General features: G+C 41.9%; 1 protein-coding gene across 3 annotated transcripts in view; it reads left to right on the forward strand.

Annotated features, from left to right (window-relative positions):
- Positions 1–21,016, forward strand: part of LOC127440454 (cadherin-18-like) — a 135,847-nt gene that overhangs the window by 70,449 nt on the left and 44,382 nt on the right. Inside the window, exons 4-5 of one of the 3 annotated variants that reach the window (XM_051697028.1) lie at positions 3,457–3,576; positions 20,775–20,942. In XM_051697028.1, the coding sequence (XP_051552988.1) occupies positions 3,457–3,576; positions 20,775–20,942 (288 nt within the window). Of the gene's footprint in view, positions 1–3,456; positions 3,577–15,912; positions 16,039–17,450; positions 17,547–20,774; positions 20,943–21,016 lie in introns of those variants that run through there. The other 2 variants (XM_051697029.1, XM_051697030.1) reach the window with 2 other exon arrangements.

Here is a 21,016-nt window from a genome sequence, read left to right on the forward strand (position 1 = left end):
CCCCACTGCCTGCTCTGGTACGCCCTGACCGAGGCCTTCCTAGGCATAGACGCGCTGGCACACAGCTGGTCCCCTGGCATTCACAAATATGCGTTTTCCCCAGTGAGCCTGCTTGCACAGACTCTGTGCAAGGTCAGGGAGGATGAGGAAAAGGTCGTCCTGGTAAGCACCCTACTGGTCCACCCAGACGTGGTGTTCGGACCTCACGCTCCTCGCGACAGCTCCCCCCGGGCAAATTCCCCTGAGGAATGACCTTCTTTCTCAGGGAAGGGGCACCATCCGGCACCCACGCCCAGACCTCTGGAATCTCCATGTCTGGCCCCTGGACGGGACGCAGAAAACCTAAGCTGTCTCCCACCTGCGATGGTAGACCCCCAGAGATGTGCAGTCAGATCAGTGCTTTCCTTCCTGCAAGAGAGGTTGGAAGGGAGGCTGTCCCCTTCCACCTTGAAGGTGTACGTTGCTGCCATAGCAGCAGACCACGACGCAGTCGACGGTAAGTCCTCAGGGAAGCATGATCTGATCATCAGGTTCCTAAGAGGCGCCAGGAGGCTGAATCCCTCCAGGCCGCGCCTCGTTCCCTCATCGGACCTCTGTAGTTTTTCAGGGTCTACAGAAAGCTCCCTTTGAGCTTTGCAGTCAGCCGAGCTTAAGGCACTCTCCTTGAAGACTGCCCTCCTGACTGCGCTCACTTCCATCAAGAGGGTAGGTGACCTGCAAGCATTCTCTGTCAGCGAAAACGTGCCTGGAGTTCGGTCCGGTCTATTCTCACATGATCTTGAGACCCTGACTGGGCTATACCCACTCCTTTTAGGGACCAGGTGGTGAACCTGCAAGCGCTGCCCCAGGAGGAGGCAGACCCAGCCCTGTCGTTGTTGTGTCCAGTGCACGCCTTACGCATCTATTTGGATCGCACGCAGAACTTTAGGGTCTCTGAGCAGCTCTTTGTCTGCTTTGGTGCACAGCAGAAAGGAAGCGCTGTGTCCAAGCAGAGGATCACCCACTGGCTCATTGACGCCATAACTATGGCATATCTCTCCCAAAACATGCCGACCCCCAGTAGGGCTACGAGCCCATTCTACCCGTGGTGTAGCGGCTTCTTGGGCCCTGGCCAGAGGTGCCTCTCTAACAGACATTTGCAGAGCAGTGGGCTGGGCAACACCCAGCACCTTTGCAAGGTTCTACAACCTCCGGGTGGAACCGTTTTCGTCCCAGGTAGTGGCACGCAACACAAGCGGATAAGCCCGGGATAGCCGGCCGGGTGTATCGTTTGCACATAGCGCCTTCCACCTCCTTTTGAGCTGAAGACGTGCGCTGTTAATTCCCAGTAGTGTTCACAAAAGTTGTTCCCTGGTTGACTTCCTCCGAGCCCTGTGGCAGTCGAGTTTTCGGAGAGACTCGCTGCCGGCCCAGTACACGCGCTAACTAAGAGCCTGGTTCTGGGGTAGGTGCTCCGCATGTGGCGGTTCCCTGTAAGGCTAACCCCATGCGATCTATATCTTCCGCTAATTTATTTCCCTGCTGGCAAACTGCGTCTTCCTTGGGCAGAGCCCCTCTGTCCCAGTCTCCATGTTGTAGTAACTCCTCCACCATTGGGCAGGATCTACCTTGAAGGCTCTCCACATGGTTGGAAAGACCATGTGATGTATTCTTCCACTTAAATATCCCCCCCTCTCTTGGGGCAAGGTGTGGTCTCCACGGTGTCCTCCCCTTGGGAGGGACACCCCCCGACTAGACCTGGCGGCCCAGTCGGATAATCCCCCTTCTTTTTTAGGGAGTGGAAAAAGACTGTAAATAAAGACTGTACTCATAAGACTGATACTCTTTTAGAGAGTGGTCTAAACAATTGATAATTCCTTACATGTTCAACAAAAAAGAAGCAACATAGGCATCACTACTCTAGTAGTTTTTCTTTGTCATCAAATCTTTCGGTTACACTTTATTTTAATGCATCCTTGTTACAGTGTAATTACACAAGTAATTACTGATTGTTACTAATAAACAACATGTACTTACTATAGGTTTAGGGTTAGGGTAAGGGTTTGGTTTAGGGTTAGTTGCTTGTAATTACGCATAATTGACTGTTGTTACTATAGTAAATACATGTAATATGTGTAACAAGGACACATTAAAATTAAGTGTTCCTAGTCTTTCCACCTTGTGTATGTCATATCGATGTTAACTCTAGTTTCTTTGCCTTTGCCGGTTCTTTCTGTCTTCTTGTTTCAGACCTTTTTCGCCTCTTCTGCAGTACAGCTACTGAATCTCCTGTTGTCTCTGCTTCTAAAGCACAATAATAAGTATATTCCATTGTGTTCTTTTCGCTCTTCGTATCACCAAACAACACTGTGCTAAGCATAGATACGCATATCTACATAGTCAGCAGCCAATGAGCGCAAGGATTTTCTTCTTTGACGTTTAGTCAAACACAGTGGACCATGCCATTTCAACATGGCGAAACACATAGAAGGGGTGACCCGTACCTTGTATAATAAAAACACTTTTTATAGAAAACTATTATGAGTACAGTCTTTATCTCATGTGAGTGTACACTATTCAGATCATTTCACAATTCATTTGTTAATGTGTAAAACTTTTTAAATTAGCCCCAAATAATGTGCTTCAGACTAAAGCAGTGTTATCTCCATTGCCCAAGCCTTACACTTTCTAATTGCATTAGATGCTTTAAGGCTTGGAGTAGAGGCTTGTGACAGGTGAATTCAACCTGGTGCACGTCAAACGAATAAGATGAATCACTTAAATTAGCAAAATAAAAAGCCAAAGCATATGAAAACTGCATCTCCCACTGTTTGCCAAGGAACTGGAACATGCTTGTGACATGCATCAATTTGAATCAATGTAAATCTGAGCATTAGCAAGCAGTGTTGGGGAGTAACAAAATAAATGCTGCATTGTTGTTTTTAATGTCACTTTGTTTGCGCAGATAGCTTTAAAAGTGAGCAAACAGAGGCAATAATCAAATGCACTGTCAGATCATTGTTCAGATCATAAAAATGAAATGTGAAACAATACTGTATTTTCTTTAAAAAAAAAACAAAAAAAAACATCTTATTTATAGTTTAATATTTGATTAAATGCTACTGTTTATTACAGTTTTTTCAACTACTTGCAACTAATTATTTGTGTATCTGTTATGCTGTCAACCTAATTGAACCCTCATTGTTTTTTTGTTTTTGTTTTTGTTTTTTTGTGCCAGAAAATGTTGCTCTGATTAATTTATATACAGTAATCGAATGATTAAATATTTTAAAAGGTATTGTCTCCTGAAGTAGCTTTAATGTAGTTAGCTACTTTTTTGCAAATAGCATAGCTAACAAATTTTTCAAAAATTCAAAAAGTCAAAAAGTATCTTTCCCCAACACTGTTAGCAGGCCATGTGAATGCTTTTAACTGTTTTACTGTTTTAATATTGTTTAATATTGTTTGTCCACCCAGGAACTTCGGTATTCCAGATCACTGCCACAGACGCTGATGACCCCACCTATGGGAACAGTGCCAAGATAGTTTACAGTATTCTGCAAGGGCAGTCTTACTTCACTGTTGACCCCAAAACTGGTAGGCAAGGACCTTTATTGTCTTCTCTATTTCTGTTTTCTATTCTGTTTTTGGTTGGATGCATATCTGTTACTGGGTCAAACTGACCCTCCATGACAAATCACAGCTCAAGAGTCACAGTTTGCTGTTTGTGACTGAGTGTGTGTGAGAGACACTGTGAGAGCGAAAGCGGTTTACATTGCCATGTTCAAATCACATCTGTAAAGGATGCCATTAAGTTTCAAGCTGAAATGTTAATGTCAAATTGAAGTAAGCCTGTCAAAAGTTTAAATCTGGTAAAAATCATTCACAACAGGTCAGAGCTTACAGGGACCCAGATTTTAGTCCGTCCTGGGTCATGTCCCGAACCCACCAGCTTCCTCGCACCTGTATACTTTACTCTTTACACCATACTTACTAATAAATAAAAGGGGAAAAGGGCAAAAATAAAGAAGACCCAAAATAGTATGGAAGGGGTAAATGCTGTAATGATGGTTTGAAATGCCATTGATTATGAAAGGCTCCACTAGAATATTTTCTGATTGTCTATGTGGGCAAAGTCATCAGAGAATGAGTCATTCTACAATAATATGCTGTAGGAAACACAGATACAGATTTACAGTTTTACAGCTCCATGAAACAGCTTTCTGGATTACAAAGGAACTCAAAAATTATTGTGCTACCCTCTGTGGACCACAATTGATGGGCCCTCGCATTTTTGAGGGGCTTTCATAAATGTTGTTTCCTCTGAAGAAATAATAATAAAAAATAAAAAAGCAACCCCCTCCACACTACTAGCACAATACATCTTTTCTTGCAGAGACTTTCAGAGGATATTAATCAAGAACTAACCCTCATATTCTGCTGAAATTGACTTTAATGTTTTAATGTCATAGAGACCCCAAATTATGTGCATGCTATAATAATAACTGTCATTTCAAAATTGTACTTTTCCTTCAAACTCTTCTAAAAAAAATTCTGACCTAATCAAAACATAGCAGGCACCGTGTGTTGTAACAAAAAACAAAAAACAAAAAAAACTTCTCAGAAAGTTGATTGTTAACCAGAATAGTAACATTATTTGAGTCAATTTAACCCCAGTAAAATCACATTGTAAAAAATACAATAAAACAAATAAATATTAAAACCAGTATACCAATCAGATAATCTTAGCATGAGAAAATTATTTGCTTGTATTCTGGTTTTAAATAAATGTTGTCTGAGGAGCCAAACAGAAGTAACATTTTCCTAATAATTATTTTTGTCTTGCTTTCCAGTAAAATAAAAAATGTCTAAACATCCTTTAAAGAAGAAACAGGAAGCACAAATAATTAGTGAGGTTTACACAAAGAAAAAAAAAAAAAAATGAAAAAAGGTTTTCTTTTCAACTAAAAAAAAGTTTTCAGTGGGGTATGAAAAATACACTTCTTATCCCTTTGAATAAAGTTTTTTTTTCTTACCCTGTTTTTAAGCATAAACCTCACAAAATTGTGTTATTTGTCTAAAAAACAAAGCTTATGTCATTTTGCTTCTCTACTAAATCTATTTGTCTTAGGAATGTTTAGATATTTTTACTGGAAAACAAGACAAAACAAAATCAATGATTTGTCTCGATTTGAAGGAAGACAATGATTTTCGCAGGGTTTAAGAATGTTGTCAAGTAGAAATTTGTTCATAAGTAGTTTTTATAAGATCTGAAAAAGTAATGCATTATCGACCAGATACTTGAATGTTAAGTGTGTTTTTCAAGCTTTTAAAGTGGCCTTGGGTCTCTCAGACCCCAAACAAAACATCAGAGTTAAAAGAATGGATTTGGATTTGTGTGTTGGACAAACAGACAAAAAGGGAATGTTTATTGTGCTCATGAGCAGGGCTTGGACTTAGGCATCCATACTGAAATTCCATTCAATCATGCTGGAAATGTGAAAGTTATCACTCTCAAGTGTATCTCAAAAATAAAATCAATAAACCTTCATTCAGAATTATGAATATAGATGGTTTTCCTCATAGACTTACATGGCACACTCAATTACTCCCGTGTAGATGAACAACTAATTCTCATGATTTTATCAACACATTATGGAAAGGTAGCACTGTATGACCTGAGCTACACTGTGGTGGGGGAAAACTGTGGCCTGCTTATTATGATATACCACTTGCCTACAGTGTATATCTTAATTTTATGTCTCCCCTTCTGCCCCTTTTTTCACTCTGTGCTTAGTAAACATTTGGTTCAATTTCTACATTGGTGGTGTTTGTTTATGTTGAATGCCCCTGGAGGGTGTTCATCCCAGGATAGAGCCTATTTGGTGCAGGATAAATATGCTTGGCTTATACATGTTTGTTTGCAGCTGAGTGTGCCACGATGGAGTGTGTGTATGTGTGAACCTCTATCAGCAGTGTAAAAGGTAAAATGGTTTGCCGCATCTGTTCCAGCTGTTAGTGTGTCTGCATTTTAGCAGTGCCCTGTCATCAACGACACGAGCTGCTAACCCAAGAGACTGAACTCAGCACCAATACATGCTTCCATCACTTAGATATCCACCATGAACCCAGCCAATTTATACAGAATTGCTTCATGGGTACTCCACTGTGCATTTATTTATCATGTGTAATTGCTCATTCAGTCTCTCTCCCGCTGGGGCCTCTGGGACTATTGTGTCCCTCCACTGAAGCAGCAGATCTCTGATGGCAGTGTGTCTTCTAGTGGTGTCTTCACAGCTAAAACTCTATGAGACTGGATGCACAGTAATCCCCTGCATGGTCACTCTCACAACTATCTCATCCTTTCTCTGATCTCTAATACCCTGTTTCTGGGTATCTTGTGAAGGTTTTGATTATGAGGCCACATGAAAATGTTCACATCAGGAGTGTTATCATAGGGTTTGCACTTGTGCAAATGTAGTATTGCTTCCTTATTTTGGCAGGAAGTGCCTATACCTTTAGCACTGAGAGTGGTGGATGTGTATTTGAATCACTCAGATAATCCTGTACTCCAGGCCTAGAGAGACACTCATTCTAGGAGAGTGATAGAGGAGTGATTAGAACATTGATAGTGTCTCATCTCTTCTGCTTTGAGCTTCACAGCTATAAAAACATAGCAACTTTTCACGTTTTAAGATTATCCACAGATATAAGACTAGAAAATCATCATCATTGGTGTATCCTTCCCTGCTAAAGAAAAAAAATAAAATAGTCATGCAGCATACTATAGCTGGTCAACAGCATTTGTTGTGTTTTAAATGCTGGTTCACAACACAGGATGCTGGTGTTCCAACAAGACTTTCTGAGACCTGCTCGGTTAACCAGCTGTGACAAGGAAGGCCAAACGGGCTAATCAGCTGAGGAGAGGGTTAAGTGCAGTGGAATGCGGCAGTTCGGGAGAGAGAGAGCCACACGCAGCTGCCATGTGTGCGTTTATGTTTTTGTGTCTTTTTGTTTAAGTTCCTACTAAAATATTACTTAAATTGTTCAGCCAGTTCCCGCCTCCTCCTTTCCCATTTTAATCTTGTTACATTGGTGCCGAAACCCAGGAAGGAGGAGGGATGTGCTGTCGTGGAGTCCTCACCCCTACCTGCCAACCAAGGAGCAGCCGCGGCCATCCGCCCGTGGACGGAGACGTCACTGCCGGCCGCCGAGGATCTGAGGCACGCTGTCGTTTCCCCCATAGAAAAAAGAATAGAGAAAAAAAAAGAAATGAGAAAAAAGGGGGAGGAGCGTGACTGTCTGCCCAGGGCCGGAGGACCCACTAACGTCCACCGGGGGAGGAGCGAGCTGTCATCCGGCAGAGGTTGGGGAGTGGCTGAGGGCCGGCGACAACGTATCTGGGCACTGGTGAACCAGGTAATTCCTCTCTCTCACCTCTCTCTCTCTCTCTCTAGCTGTTGCTTCGCTTAGCCCTTTCCCCCTCCTCCCGGCCCCCAGTTGGACTAATCAGCCGAGGAGAGGGATAAGTGCAGTGGAATGCAGCAGTTTGGGAGAGAGAGAGCCACATGCAGCTGCCATGTGTGCATATATGTTTTTGTGTCTTTTTGTTAAAGTTCCTATTAAAATATTACTTTGATTGTTCAGCCAGTTCCCACCTCCTCCTTTCCCATTTTAACCTTGTTACACCAGCATTACCAGAAAAAAATATACTGTTCAGCCAGCTGCACCAGCACCAAACCAGCACTGGTAACTGCATGCTGGTTAAGATGGACTTTTCGGCATGGTCTCCATCAGTGGTTCACAATTCTGGTCCAGAAGTACCCCAGCTAATCCCTAATCTGACTCTAGTTCAAGTCTTGGAGCTTCTACTAATGAGTTAATGAGTTATATCAGGTGTGTTACATGATGGGAGATGCCCAAACAGTGAAGAAATGGGGAACTCCAGGACCAGGATTGAGAACCATTGCTCTACATCTTTATTTGGTCAGTACAAGGTATTTAGTAATGTTTAATGTTCATCTTAAAGGTGCACTCAGTACTTTTTTGAACATGTTGTCTTAGACTTACACTGACATCTAGGGGTCTGGATGCAGCATCAATTAAAGTAGTGTTAAGTTACTGATGCCATTGTAAAAACTCACTATTCACAGTCAGCCATGATTAATTTAATCCATGAGTTAGGGGCTGTTTACACTTGGCCACTTCATGCATTTTCACTGATCGGATAGCAATCTGATCATGAAAAGACCAGGTGCAAATGCCCTCCGAAATGCATTTAACATGGATTGCAATACGATCACTCAGACCACTTCAGGAGGTGGTTTGAGATGCATTCCAGTCGAAACCGGTCAAGTGTAAATGCATCTGGCTGTTCAAGTCACATATGTAAACTTTGCTCCACCCAAACAGCGCTGCATCAGCATAGGGAAAACACGAAACATAACAGCTGTCACCGAGTATGTGCATAGGGCTCGTGTCGCACAATAAATAATTACAAATTAAGACAGAGATGCACGTTGTAGGAGAGACTGAATATTTTTCCTCATTTATTTGATGCAGAGCACTGATGAAACTGAAACTAAACACTGATGAGCGAAGCTGATGCGCATGACGTGTCATACCTACTATGAGAAGCTCTGAGGGGAAAAACACACAGCAGGAATTGAAGATCGGATTTATATCCGTTTGGTGGAGACACATTGATGTGGTCATGTGTAAATGGAATGAGCTTATTCAATCGGATAGCTATCTGATCAGTACAAATGCATGAAGTGAACAAGTGTAAATAGGCCCTTAAAGTGCCAAATAACAGGGTGGTTACTGAGATTAAGTGAGTAGAATTTGACTGGTCATGTGATTCTAACATGGTTGTCCCCATAAAGGGACCCTCTCAATGTAGAATAAAACTGAGTGAAGGCCCAGGTATACTTTGTTTCTGAGCATTCCTGGTCGACCACGTTGCCTTTGTGAGTATACTCTTCTGACCACGAGCGAATAAGAATGCATTTTATGCATGCCCACTACAACTTCTTTGTGATACAGTCAATAGCAGGCGCATGCGACAGATGAGGACCATGTGCGTAGGTCAAGAAAATCTAGGCGGCGCGCAGTCAAGCCACACAGCTGTGATGATGACACAATTTGCGACACACATACTCTGCACGGAGTGAAACGCAATGTGCACACCCGAAGTATACTTTGGCCTTGAGTTTTATACACAGGTTTGAAAATTACTATTAATTTATTTTTTAGTAAATCTTTTAATGAGGGATAAATTATTGAGTGCACCTTTAACTGAGGCATCAACAAAAGAGCACCATCACCAACACATTTAACAAATAATAACACTTAGGGGTATGCAGTGAAGCCGTTATCTGTATTTGTATCTGTATATGTTCATATGACAAAATTATCTGTATCTGTCTCTGTATTCGGTTAGAACCGGGTGTGGGCCGGGCTTAAACCGGAAGTGCGTCAAAACTAAATGAAATGCCCATTTTTAATATTACTCTTACATTTATAGTTCCTATTAATAAAATAGCTGTGGAATATGTTGTGGTTTCTCCTGGTATTTCTGATATTAATATCTGCCTGAATTTTCGTTTGTCTGTTCAAGTATAACAACATTATTCTGAAGGCAGGAGGTGTCAAGCAAAATTTGAAATGTCAAGCACACATTTTTCAGTGAATATTAAATACAAATTCAAACATTAAAATAAATGAAAATAAAATTAATATAGCCTACAAACAGGTGAAAGTCCTGTAAATCTATCAGGAATGTTTATGATAAGACACCTTTATTTTGTTAAATAATAATAATAATAATAACAATAATGTTACATTATCTTGTTATCAGTTCTGTTTGTTCATTGGTTTATGTTCTCCCATGTCTTGTATTTAAGCCATCATGTTTTCATTGTCTAGTTGTCAAGTATTGAATGTGATTGTAGATGTTTAAGTCAAGCCACGTTTATGCCAAGCCATGTTTAAATCAAGTCAAGTCATGTTCATGTTCATGTTTATGTTTAGTTTAGTTCACGTGTAGTTAGGGTTTTGGATTTCACGTACTTTGTAAATAAACTGCACTTGGGTTCTCTACACTTCGTCATCGTCTTCATCATTGCCATTGCCAGCAGCCAGCACACGTTACAGAATACTTGACCACCATGAACCCAGCAGTTCGGCTTCTGTGCCTACATCAGGGGAATCGTCCCCTGGAGGACTATGTGGAGGACTTTTGCGATCTGGCTTTCCAGGTGGACTTTAATGAGGTTGCCCTCAAAGACTGTTTTAGATTTGGACTGAATGAGTCCATTTCTTTTTTGATGCCTGGCGGTCGCAGTTCCCTCAGCCTGGCTCAATATATTGACCTCGCCCTACGGTTCATTGGTTCCCCATTCACTGTGGGGGAGGCAGATTCCGAGCCAGAGTTCCACGACATGGCCGCCACTGAGCCAGAGTTCCACGTCATGGCCGCCGCCGAGCCAGAATTTCACGTCATGGCCGCCAAGCCAGAGTTTCTAGTCATGGTCGCTGAGCTAACGGCATCTTTTGCTCCATGCCACGTCACAGCAACGCCTCAGCCTGCTCCATGCCACGTCACAGCAACGCCTCAGCCTGCTCCATGCCACGTCACAGCAACGCCTCACCCTGCTCCATGCCACGTCACAGCAACGCCTCAGCCTGCTCCATGCCACATCACAGCAACGCCTCACCCTGCTCCATGCCATGTCACAGCAACACCTCAGCCTGCTCCATGCCACGACACAGCAACGCCTCAGCCTGCTCCATGCCACGTCACAGCCACACCTGAGCAGTGGGACCTGGAGATGGTTCCCACCCTTATACCCACCCTTAGTTCTCCTGAGCAGGCAAGGGGAACTTTCGGCCCTCCGACCCTGCCTGGACCCTCCGAGCCCTGGACTTCGCCTTGGCCTGTCAGTCCCTCGACATTGCCTTAGCTCTGCATTCCCTCAGCTCCACTGCGGTCCTTCAGCCTGTCGGCTGTGCCGGGGTCCCTCGTCCCTCCGGCTCCTCCTTGGTCTGTCGGTCACCTGGCTCCGCTTTGGCTCTCCGATCCTCTGGCTGCGCCTTGTCCCTCCAATCTGTCAGCTTCACTGGGGACCTCCTTCCCTATGGCTCCACCTTGGTCCTCAGTCCCACTGGCTCCAGCGCAGTCTTCCGATCCCCCAGCACCGCCTTGGTCCTCCCTGCCATCGGCTCCACCCTGGCCTTTCGAGTCTTCGGCTACTCTCCGGGCACCAAGTTCCATGGCTCCGCCCCTCGAGCCTCTCATGGCTCCGCCTTCTATGGCTCCGCCCCTTGAGCCTCTCGTGGCTCCACCCCCCACAAACTTTGCCTTGGTCCCATGCCCCTCGCCCTTTCTCGCCATGCCACGCCCCACACCTCAAGACACCCCCGCCCCCAGCTCCCTACAGAACTTTGAATTTATGTCATGTTTTACATGTTTTGTTTATGTGTTGGGGTGTCAGGAGCCACCCCTTAGTGGGGGGGATATGTCAGGTGTATTTTGTTGATTCATGTCTTTTATTTTGAAAAGTTTAGTTCCTGTTCCCTAGTCATGTGATGTCTTGTTTTCCCTCCATGTTCATGTGTCATGTTTTCATTGGTTTATTGTTTAATTATCTTGTTATCAGTTCTGTTTGTTCATTGGTTTGTTCTCCCATGTCTCGTATTTAAGCCCTCATGTTTTCATTGTATAGTTGTCAAGTATTGAATATGATTGTAGATGTTTAAGTCAAGCCACGTTTATGCCAAGCCATGTTTAAATCAAGTCAAGTCATGTTCATGTTTATGTTTAGTTTAGTTCATGTGTAGTTAGGGCTTTGGATTTCACGTACTTTGTAAATAAACTGCACTTGGGTTCTCTACACTTCGTCATCGTCTTCGTCATTGCCATTGCCAGCAGCCAGCACACGTTACAGCTATGTTTATTTTCTGTATTTGTCCTAAACTATTGTTGGCACCCATCCATCTGTATTCAAATTGAAATGCAAACTTGCATTGTACCTTATCCCCTTAGTTGAGAATTAACTCCACTCCACCTTTGTGTAGTAGTTAGTGTCCCCTATCTATCTATGGGCGAGGTTTAACCTACCTGACACTTCACACTTTCATTAGAAGGGGCTGACTATCTTTTGTTCCATAGGAAATCATCTCAGAGCACAAAGAAAAGGGCTTACCCTGCTCTGCATCAGTGTCTGTTTCTGTTTGTGTTATTTACTTTCTGTCTTTGCTTTGTGGCTACTAGCTGAATACTAAGAGCCTGTTTAACATGAACAATTTGCTTTTTTTGGTGTGTTGTCTGCTGAAATCCCCTGTCCTGGCAGGTGATGTCTGCTCTCAATGGGCTGGGTGCAATCTCTGTGACATTCTCTGGGGCTGAACACTGCCGTGTATTTATTTGATCTGGTGGATTGAGGTATCTGCTTGCATAATTTCTCTACTCCCATTGGTCTTGTCCATTTAAAAAGGGAACATTGCATTTTCTAATATAAAAACCGTCCATCTCACACTTTCTCACATAACATTGAAATTGAAATCCCCCTGTTGTCACTCCCTCACAGGTTCTCTGTGTTTCTTGCTAGGATTTTGGACTTGTTAATGTACAGCATATATTAATTTGTGTTTACTTGTTGGCTTTTTGGAAAGTATTTTATGTATACTTGAATATTAAAAGATCCACCAAGCTCTCTATTCAGACACACCTGCCATGTGAGAGGCATTTTTACTGGTCTATTAATGGGTTCAAAGGGTTGTGTGTCAGGATCCTGTCACCTTTGTCAGTCATGTTTATTGGTTTGTGATGGAATCCTAACATCCATGTTCTTTGTTTGTGTTGAGCACATGGATCAGGGTTTATTTCCTGGCCATGTGCTCTATCTGTCAGTAGCGGATCCTGGCATAGGCGATATAGGCTGGCACCTAGGGCGGCAATGCTCTCTGGGGCGGCACGACAGGGTACCTGATCGATCGCCCTTGCACAGAGTTCGCAAGATCGCAATGGGAGAAAGGTGCCCCAAATTGTGCAACCCTGCCCCTTGCTCGCAGTAGGTGAAAGGTGCCCCAAAACGTGCCACCCTGCATCTGCCCCGAGCTCGCAAGTTCGCAATGGGATAGAGGTGCCCAAAATAATGCCACCATGCCCCCTCACAGAGCTCGCGAGATCGGGCTAATCAGCCTAAAAGGCTCTAAATGGTTAGGATTATAGATGTTCATAATGCATTCTTACATTCTGAACAAACATAAGATATATAATCAACAGTATAGGTACACCGTGACACAGGATCAACTCAGTTGTCTTGAGAAAATAAGTCTCAACCATGTGATTGCTTGTCAGATTTGACAAAGTCATTGATGATTTTGCATCAGTGAAAACTAGGAGGGGAAGGTTACATTTGAAATTAGGAATTATGTGTTATAGCACAAGCAGCCATCTGTAAGTATTCTGCCATTATCTTTATTTACTGACTCTATAATTTAATTGTGCAATTTAAGTTCTGTATATATAATGTACATGCTAATATAATTTGCAATATATATACATATATATATATATATATATATATATATATATATATATATATATATATACATACACACACACACACACACACACACACACACACACACACACACACACTGGTGGCCAAAAGTTTTGAATAATGTACAGATTTTACTGTTTCGGAAGGAAATTGGTACTTTAATTCAAGTGGCATTCAAATGATCACAAAGTATAGTCAGGACATTACTGATGTAAAAAAGTAATTTTTGATCAAATCTAGACAGGCCCCATTTCCAGCAGCCATCACTCCAACACCTTATCCTTGAGCAATCATGCTAAATTGCTAATCTGGTACTAGAAAATTACTTGCCATTATATCAAACACAGTTGAAAGCTATTTGGTTCGTTAAATGAAGCTTAACATTGTCTTTATGTTTGTTTTTGAGTTGCCACAGTATGCAATAGACTGGCATATTTTAAGGTCAATATTAGGTCAAAAATGGCAAAAAAGAAACAGCTTTCTCTAGAAACTCGCCAGACAATCATTGTTTTGAGGAATGAAGGCTATACAGTGCTTGAAATTGCAAAAAAACTGAAGATTCCATACAAAGGTGTACACTACAGTCTTCAAAAACAAAGGACAACTGGTTCTAACAAGGACAGAAAGAGATGTGGAAGGCCAGATGTACAACTAAACAAGAGGATAAGTACATCAGAGTCTCTAGTTTGAGAAATAGATGCCTCACAACTCAGCTGATAGCTTCATTGAATTCTACCCGCTCAGCACCAGTTTTATGTACAACAGTAAAGAGAAGACTCAGGGGTGCAGGCCTTATGGGAAGAATTGCAAAGAAAAAGCCACTTTTGAAACAGAAAAACAAAAAGAAAAGGTTAGAGTGGGCAAAGAAACAGACATTGAACAACAGATAATTGGGAGTGTTATGGATCTTAACCCCATTGAGCTTTTGTGGGATCAGCTAGACTGTAAGGTGCGTGAGAAGTGCCAGACAAGACAGCCACTTCTATGACAAGTGCTACAGGAAGTGTGGGGTGAAATGTCACCTGAGTATCTGGACAAACTGACAGCTAGTATGCCAAGGATGTGCAAAGCTGTCGTGCTGCACGTGGAGGATTTTTGATGAGAAGTTCTGAAGAAGTTCTGAACATTGTTTTTTCTTTTTCTTTTTCTTTTTTTTTTTTTGAAATTGTAATAGAAATTTTTCATGATATTAATGTCCTGACTATACATTGTATCAGCTGAATGCCACTTTGGTGAATAAAGTACCAATTTCTTTCCATAAGAGCAACATATGTTCATTATTCCAAACTTTTGGCCACCAGTGTGTGTGTGTGTGTGTATATATATATATATATATATATATATATATATATATATATATATATATATATATTATTATTATTATTATTATTATTATTATTATTATTATTTTAAGAAGAATTTTTCAGCTCTGTAGGTCCATACAATGCAAGTGAATGTTGGCCAGAACCTTGAAGCTCCAAAAAGCACATAAAGGCAGGATAAAAGTAATCCATAAGACTCCAGTGGTTCAATTTATGTCTTTAGAAGTGATATGATAGGTGTGGGTGAGAAACAGATCGATAATCCCTTTTTAGTCTAAATCTCCACTTACAATTTTAGATCCTAAAATGAAACTAAACAGGCATCATATGTGACTTTAAGATGTGAAAGTGGACATATAGAATAAAAAAATTACTTAAATATTTATCTGTTTCTCACCCACACCTATGATGTCACTTCTGAAGACATGGATTTAACCACCACATTGCCTTTTTGTGATTTTTAGGAAGGTAAGGGGGTGCAATCTCTGATGTTGTCTAGGGCACCAAGTAAGCCAGAACCGCCATTGCTATCTGTCCTTGTTAGTGTCTCTGTGTGAGAGCACGTCTTCGGGTTTTGATTTCCTTGCCTTGCACTCTTCTGTCTATTTTGTGTTTCATGTTCGGAACATGGTGTCTGGATCCTGACTCTTTGGTCTAGTTTGGTTTCGGTTCTGGTGTCAGGATCCGGACACTCATGCTCCATGTCATGTCCTTGTGAGCGCATGACTTCAGGTTCAGTTCTCTTCCCATGCGTTCTTCTGTCAGTCTTGTGTGCTGTGCTTTTTGTTTGAGCACATGGCTTACGATTGTGTTCATTTGCCATGTGCTCTTCTGTATTGTCTATTGTGTTCGGTGTGAGCACATGGCTCCTGTTAAGTTTGTTTGCCATGTGCTCTCCAGTCTCTCGTCTTGGCCCCGCTCCCTTGTTACCTTGTTATTAGTTAATTTGCCTCACCTGCTTTCACTCATTACCCTCCTTAGTTCCTTCCCTATTTAACCTCCCTTTGTTTTCTGTCCCATGCCAGTTCATTGTGGTTGTTCACCCTGTTAGGTGTCTTCCTTGTCGGATCCTGTCTTGCCCAGTCGTGCCTGTTCCAGCCCGGTGCATCGAGCTCAGTCACCCTGGACCTTGGAGTTCTGCCCTGGACCTTAGAATTTTCTCCTTCAGGGTAGTTTTTGTTTGTTTTGTTTGTTTTTGAGTTAAATAAAGCCCACTTTACTCGCTGCATTTGAGTCCTCACCTTCTCTCTATCCAGCCCACCCTGACACTGTGTTTCATATTCTTCAAGGCTGTACAGCCATCTGGAAAATTATGAGAAATGCAGGATGAGTAATAAAAAACAGTAAATTTCCACACATTGATATTATTACTCCAAAATTAATTCTAGCAATGCAATTTTTCAACCTCTTGGGTCTTCATCAGGCAAAATCACAAATGAACCCCATTTAGTGGGTGATGATATCATCAGATGTCTCTTGATTTTAAAACAATTCATCAATAATAAAGCATAGGGCAGAGAATAATAAAAATAAAATAAAAAAAATTAATAAAAATAACAAATCCAAATATAAAAAAAAATGGCATTGGTAAAACATCTATAGTACTATAATGAAATGTTTGTGATACATTTGTTTGTTGCAATGATTTTTAATTCACCAAAATAAACAGCTATTTTGAATTGCAGTCAATGGATAAAAATGCTGTATGCAGCCAGATGGTGTGATTTTGGCATCAACCAGCAGGGCTAACTGGACCCTGTTAACAAGCCAAACCTTGACCCCTTGGTTGCATGTGTATACTTATCTAAAAATGAAGTAGGATGGGTGTGATGAGAAGGAAGGTGGAGTCGGGCCATGAGGACACATGGCTGGCTCTGGATCGGGCTAATCAGCTGGGAGGGGGATAAAGATGAGCCAGAGGTGCCAGTTCGAGAGAGAGAGAGAGGGATGTGTGCAGCCATGCTGCAAGTGTGTCTGCGTTTGTTTATGTTTGTTTTATGTTGAGTTTCATCATTAAACTTTACATTGACTGTTTAGCCATTCCCGCCTCCTCCTTGCCCCTCCCTTACCCCGTTACATTGGTGCTGAAACCCGGGAGGGAGGAGGGATGCGCTGTCGCGGAATCCTTGCTGATGCAAGGATACTGATGCTGATGCAGCCGTGGCTGTCTGCCTGTGGATGGAGGGGTCGCTCCCAGCCGCTAAGAGCCGGAGGAACCGCTGCCGTCGACCGAAGAAAGGGAGGAGCGGTTTCATCCGCCAGGGGCCGGAGGACTTGCTTCCGTCCACTGGGGGAGGAGCGAGCTGGTGTCCGCCAGAGAGCGGAGGAGCAGTTGAGGACCGAGCAACAGCATGTCCTGGAGCCGGCGAGCAAGTTCTTCTCTCTCTCTCCTCTCTCTGTCTCTCTGTCGCTCCACCTCGCTCTTTCCCTCTCCCCTTTCCCTCCCCTCGTCTTTCCCAGGGCTCCAAAAGGCAGGGAAGACCTGTCGGTAGAGGGGACTGCATCATGCCAGGGGTCTCTCCGGCCTGAGTCGGGCGATGGAGAAGTGTGACGAGGAGGAGGGCCGGGTCATGAGGACACACGGCTGGCCCTGGATCAGGCTAATCAGCTGGGAGGGGGATAAAGACGAGCCGGAGGCACCAGTGCAGAGAGAGAGATGCACACAGCCTTGTTGCATGTGTGTCTGCGTTTGTTTATGTTTGTTTTATCATTAAACTTTACGTTGACTGTTTAGCCGGTTCCCGCCTCCTCCTTGTCCATCCCTTACCCCGTTACAATAGGTAACCTTTGATCTAAAATATTGAGGCATTGTATATAAAATTACGAGATCAAACTGCAAGAGCTGCTCAGTGAATTCCACACAATCTTTGGAAATTTACCCTCAGACCCAACTGTCCTACATTTTTTTTGTTGAAAATATGCAGCAGCATGTAATAGCATCAGGTTTTACATGGTATTGATTTTAATAAGAGCAAGCTAAAATGCTTGGGTATAAAAAGTAATACTACTGTGAACTGAACATATCACTGACAATTAAATATAATTCACCCACCTTTATGAACTGGCAGAAGCCTTGCTATTTCAGATGATGCAATTAACTTTTGTCTTTAAACATCGATTTGCTGCATGTGCAGTGCACAGGGATCTGGGGGGGGGGGGTGTATTGTCTGGCTGGGCTTATTGTTAAGTCATGGGATCTCATGGCCCAAAGGAGCACAAATGCAAGTTCACATTGCAAACCCATGTGGTTCAGCTCTCCAGCCATTCCTTCATCCCTCTATCCTCCTGAGTGAATGGTTGGAGCAGATGGCAGACTTTTCTATTGAGCTGTGGAGTGTGCATGAGATGATGGCCAGCATGCTGGTTGCTTTGTGTATGTGTGTGTGTGTGCGTGCGTGCGTGCGCATCCAGACAAGTAGGTTCATGCTAAGGCCCGGAGTCACTGATTACACCACATACACTACTGGTCAAAAATGTTGAAACACTTGACTGAAATGTTTATCATGATCTTAAAAATCTTTTGATCTGAAGGCGTATGCTTAAATGTTTGAAATTAGTTTTGTAGACAAAAATATAATTGTGCCAACATATACATTTATTTAAAAAAAAAAAAAAAGGTTTTGAAATTGATGACTTGGACCAAATAATAAATAAAAGCAGCCAATAAGTGCCCAACATAGATGGGAACTCCTTCAATACCGTTTAAAAAGCAACCCGGGGTGATACCTCAAGAAGTTGGTTGAGAAAATGTCAAGAGTACATGTCTGCAAATTCTAGACACAGGGTGACTACTTTGAAGATGCTAAAATATAACACAGTTTTGATTAATTTTGGATATTTATAGTCACAACATAATTCCCATAGTTCCATTTATGTTATTCCATAGTTTTGATGACTTTACTATTATTCTAAAATGTGAAGAAAAAAATTTAAAATAAAGAATGAGTAAGTGTTTCAAAACTTTTGACCGGTAGTGAATGTACAGTACATGGAGGTTAGGGGTCGACCATCACCTGCTGGTGTGTTGACAAGTTTGAAGAGATTCTGCACCAAGTTGGAGCTGGGGCAAAGCAGAGGATAACCACTTGCTGTGCACCGCCTCAATAACCAGGGGTCATTGGATCTGCAGTGTACACATGAAATTCTGAACAGGTGCCCTTCAAAGAGACTGGGCTGTTATTGCTGGAAATGCCAGCAGGCATAGCTAGCAGCTACATTAAAGGAATAGTTCACTCAAAATTTAAATTGCTGTCATTTACTCACATTCATATCATTCCAAACCAGCATGACTTTCTTTATTCCATGGAATGTAAAAGGTGACCTTGGCCAATCTTTTTCATATTATTAAAGTGAAAAGGAAATGGATCTGTCAAGCTCCTAAATTACAAGAAATAGCCCCAGAAAATATCATAAAAGTAGTCTATTACTGTTCAGATGCTATATTACAAGTCTTCTGAAGCTATAGTAGCTATAGCTTGGTGTGAAGAATGGACTGAAATTGAAGTCTTTATTCACTGAAAATGTTCTCTTCCACTATAGTTCTCAAAACAAATGTGGCGCCATTGACTTTAATAATGTTTGGTCACAACATGCAAGAACCAACATTGACATTTGCTGTCAATGTAATCAAATGGTATCAATATGCTATTTTTTGTAGTCCATACGACTTTTGTAGTCTTTCAGAGTTTCAACTGAGCAAAGGTTATCAGTGAATAATGGCTACCTAACACAAAACTATCATATGGCTTCACATGACATGGAATGTATATTCATATGAATGTTTCTCTATATACATTTTTGCAAACTGACTTGTATGTGCTGCTTTCTATGTTTTGCTATAATTTCCTTGTGAAATTAACACTAGAGGCACTACAAAAACTGTGCATTTTATTCATTGTCACATAAATCACAAGTACAACTGCTGATTATGACTTTATAAAAACGTATTTTTTATTCTATTACTCACCCCCTGCTATGTTATGAAATCAAAACACTTTTACTTTAATGCATGTTTTGAAGAATAATAAATGTTATCAGTTGAATTACAGACCCACCTACATATACACAGTTATTCCTATATCATTGGCTAGCTTGGTAGCTCATCTGATAGAGCATTGGATTTTGGACTCGATGACCATGGTTCGAGTCAAGCCAAAGACGTATAAAAGTGTAAGAGGCATAGAAGCAACACAAAATTAAATGGGTGCTTCAGTAAGTTTTTTTTTTTTTTTTTTGAATTTGCATTTTAAAACACTATCGGTTAGGGTTAGGTGTTTGTTAAGGGTAAGACTGTCTGTTTTGTTAAACTTTTATTTATCTTTTCGGACACTATTGATTAGGTTTAGGGTAAAGTTTTAGGTTAGGGAGGTGTGTTTTACTTAATAAAACCTCCATCTAATATTCACCTTAAAAACTTAAAAACGTCTGATTACAACATCATTTTGCTCGATTTTGGCACCCCCGCTGGACATTTCACTTGGAAACTGCAGACAAATGTGTAATGAAACACGCAATTCAGTTTTGCAAAAACGCTACAATGCTCACATACATTTTATGAGACCAGGCTGACTTTTATGGTGTTGTTCATGGTACTTTTTGTCCTTTTTGGAACTTGATAGCCCCTAGTCCCCATCCACTTTTATTGTGTGGAAAAGCATGAGCATTTAAAACGTCCCTTTTTGTGTTCCACGTAAGAAACACATACAAGTTTGGAACAAAGTGAGGGTGAGTAAATTATGACAGAAATTTCATTAAGCTTTCCCCTTAAGCCTTATTTTTGTGTAGGAATGTGTATTTGCAAAGAAAAAATTGGAATACAATTTTGAACCTACAAAAATGGGAAATGGGTTATGTACAGTTAGGTCAGCAAGAGCTATATTTATCCTTTCTGCCCTCTGGGTCACAGGAGTTATCAGAACCGCTTTGCCAAACATGGACAGAGAAAGTAGAGAGGTGTACTCTGTCATCATCCAAGCCAAAGACATGGCCGGCTCTGTAGGGGGTCTGTCTGGATCCACCACAATCAACATCACCCTGACCGATGTCAACGACAATCAACCAAGATTCCCTCAAAGTATGGCATCTTCTCCTCTCCCTTTCATCATGGAAAAGTCTGGATTTTAGGCACACACTTACTACATAATATCT

The sequence above is a fragment of the Myxocyprinus asiaticus genome, chromosome 5 (assembly GCF_019703515.2).
Source record: "Myxocyprinus asiaticus isolate MX2 ecotype Aquarium Trade chromosome 5, UBuf_Myxa_2, whole genome shotgun sequence".
In the NCBI taxonomy this organism is placed as follows: Eukaryota; Metazoa; Chordata; class Actinopteri; order Cypriniformes; family Catostomidae; genus Myxocyprinus; species Myxocyprinus asiaticus.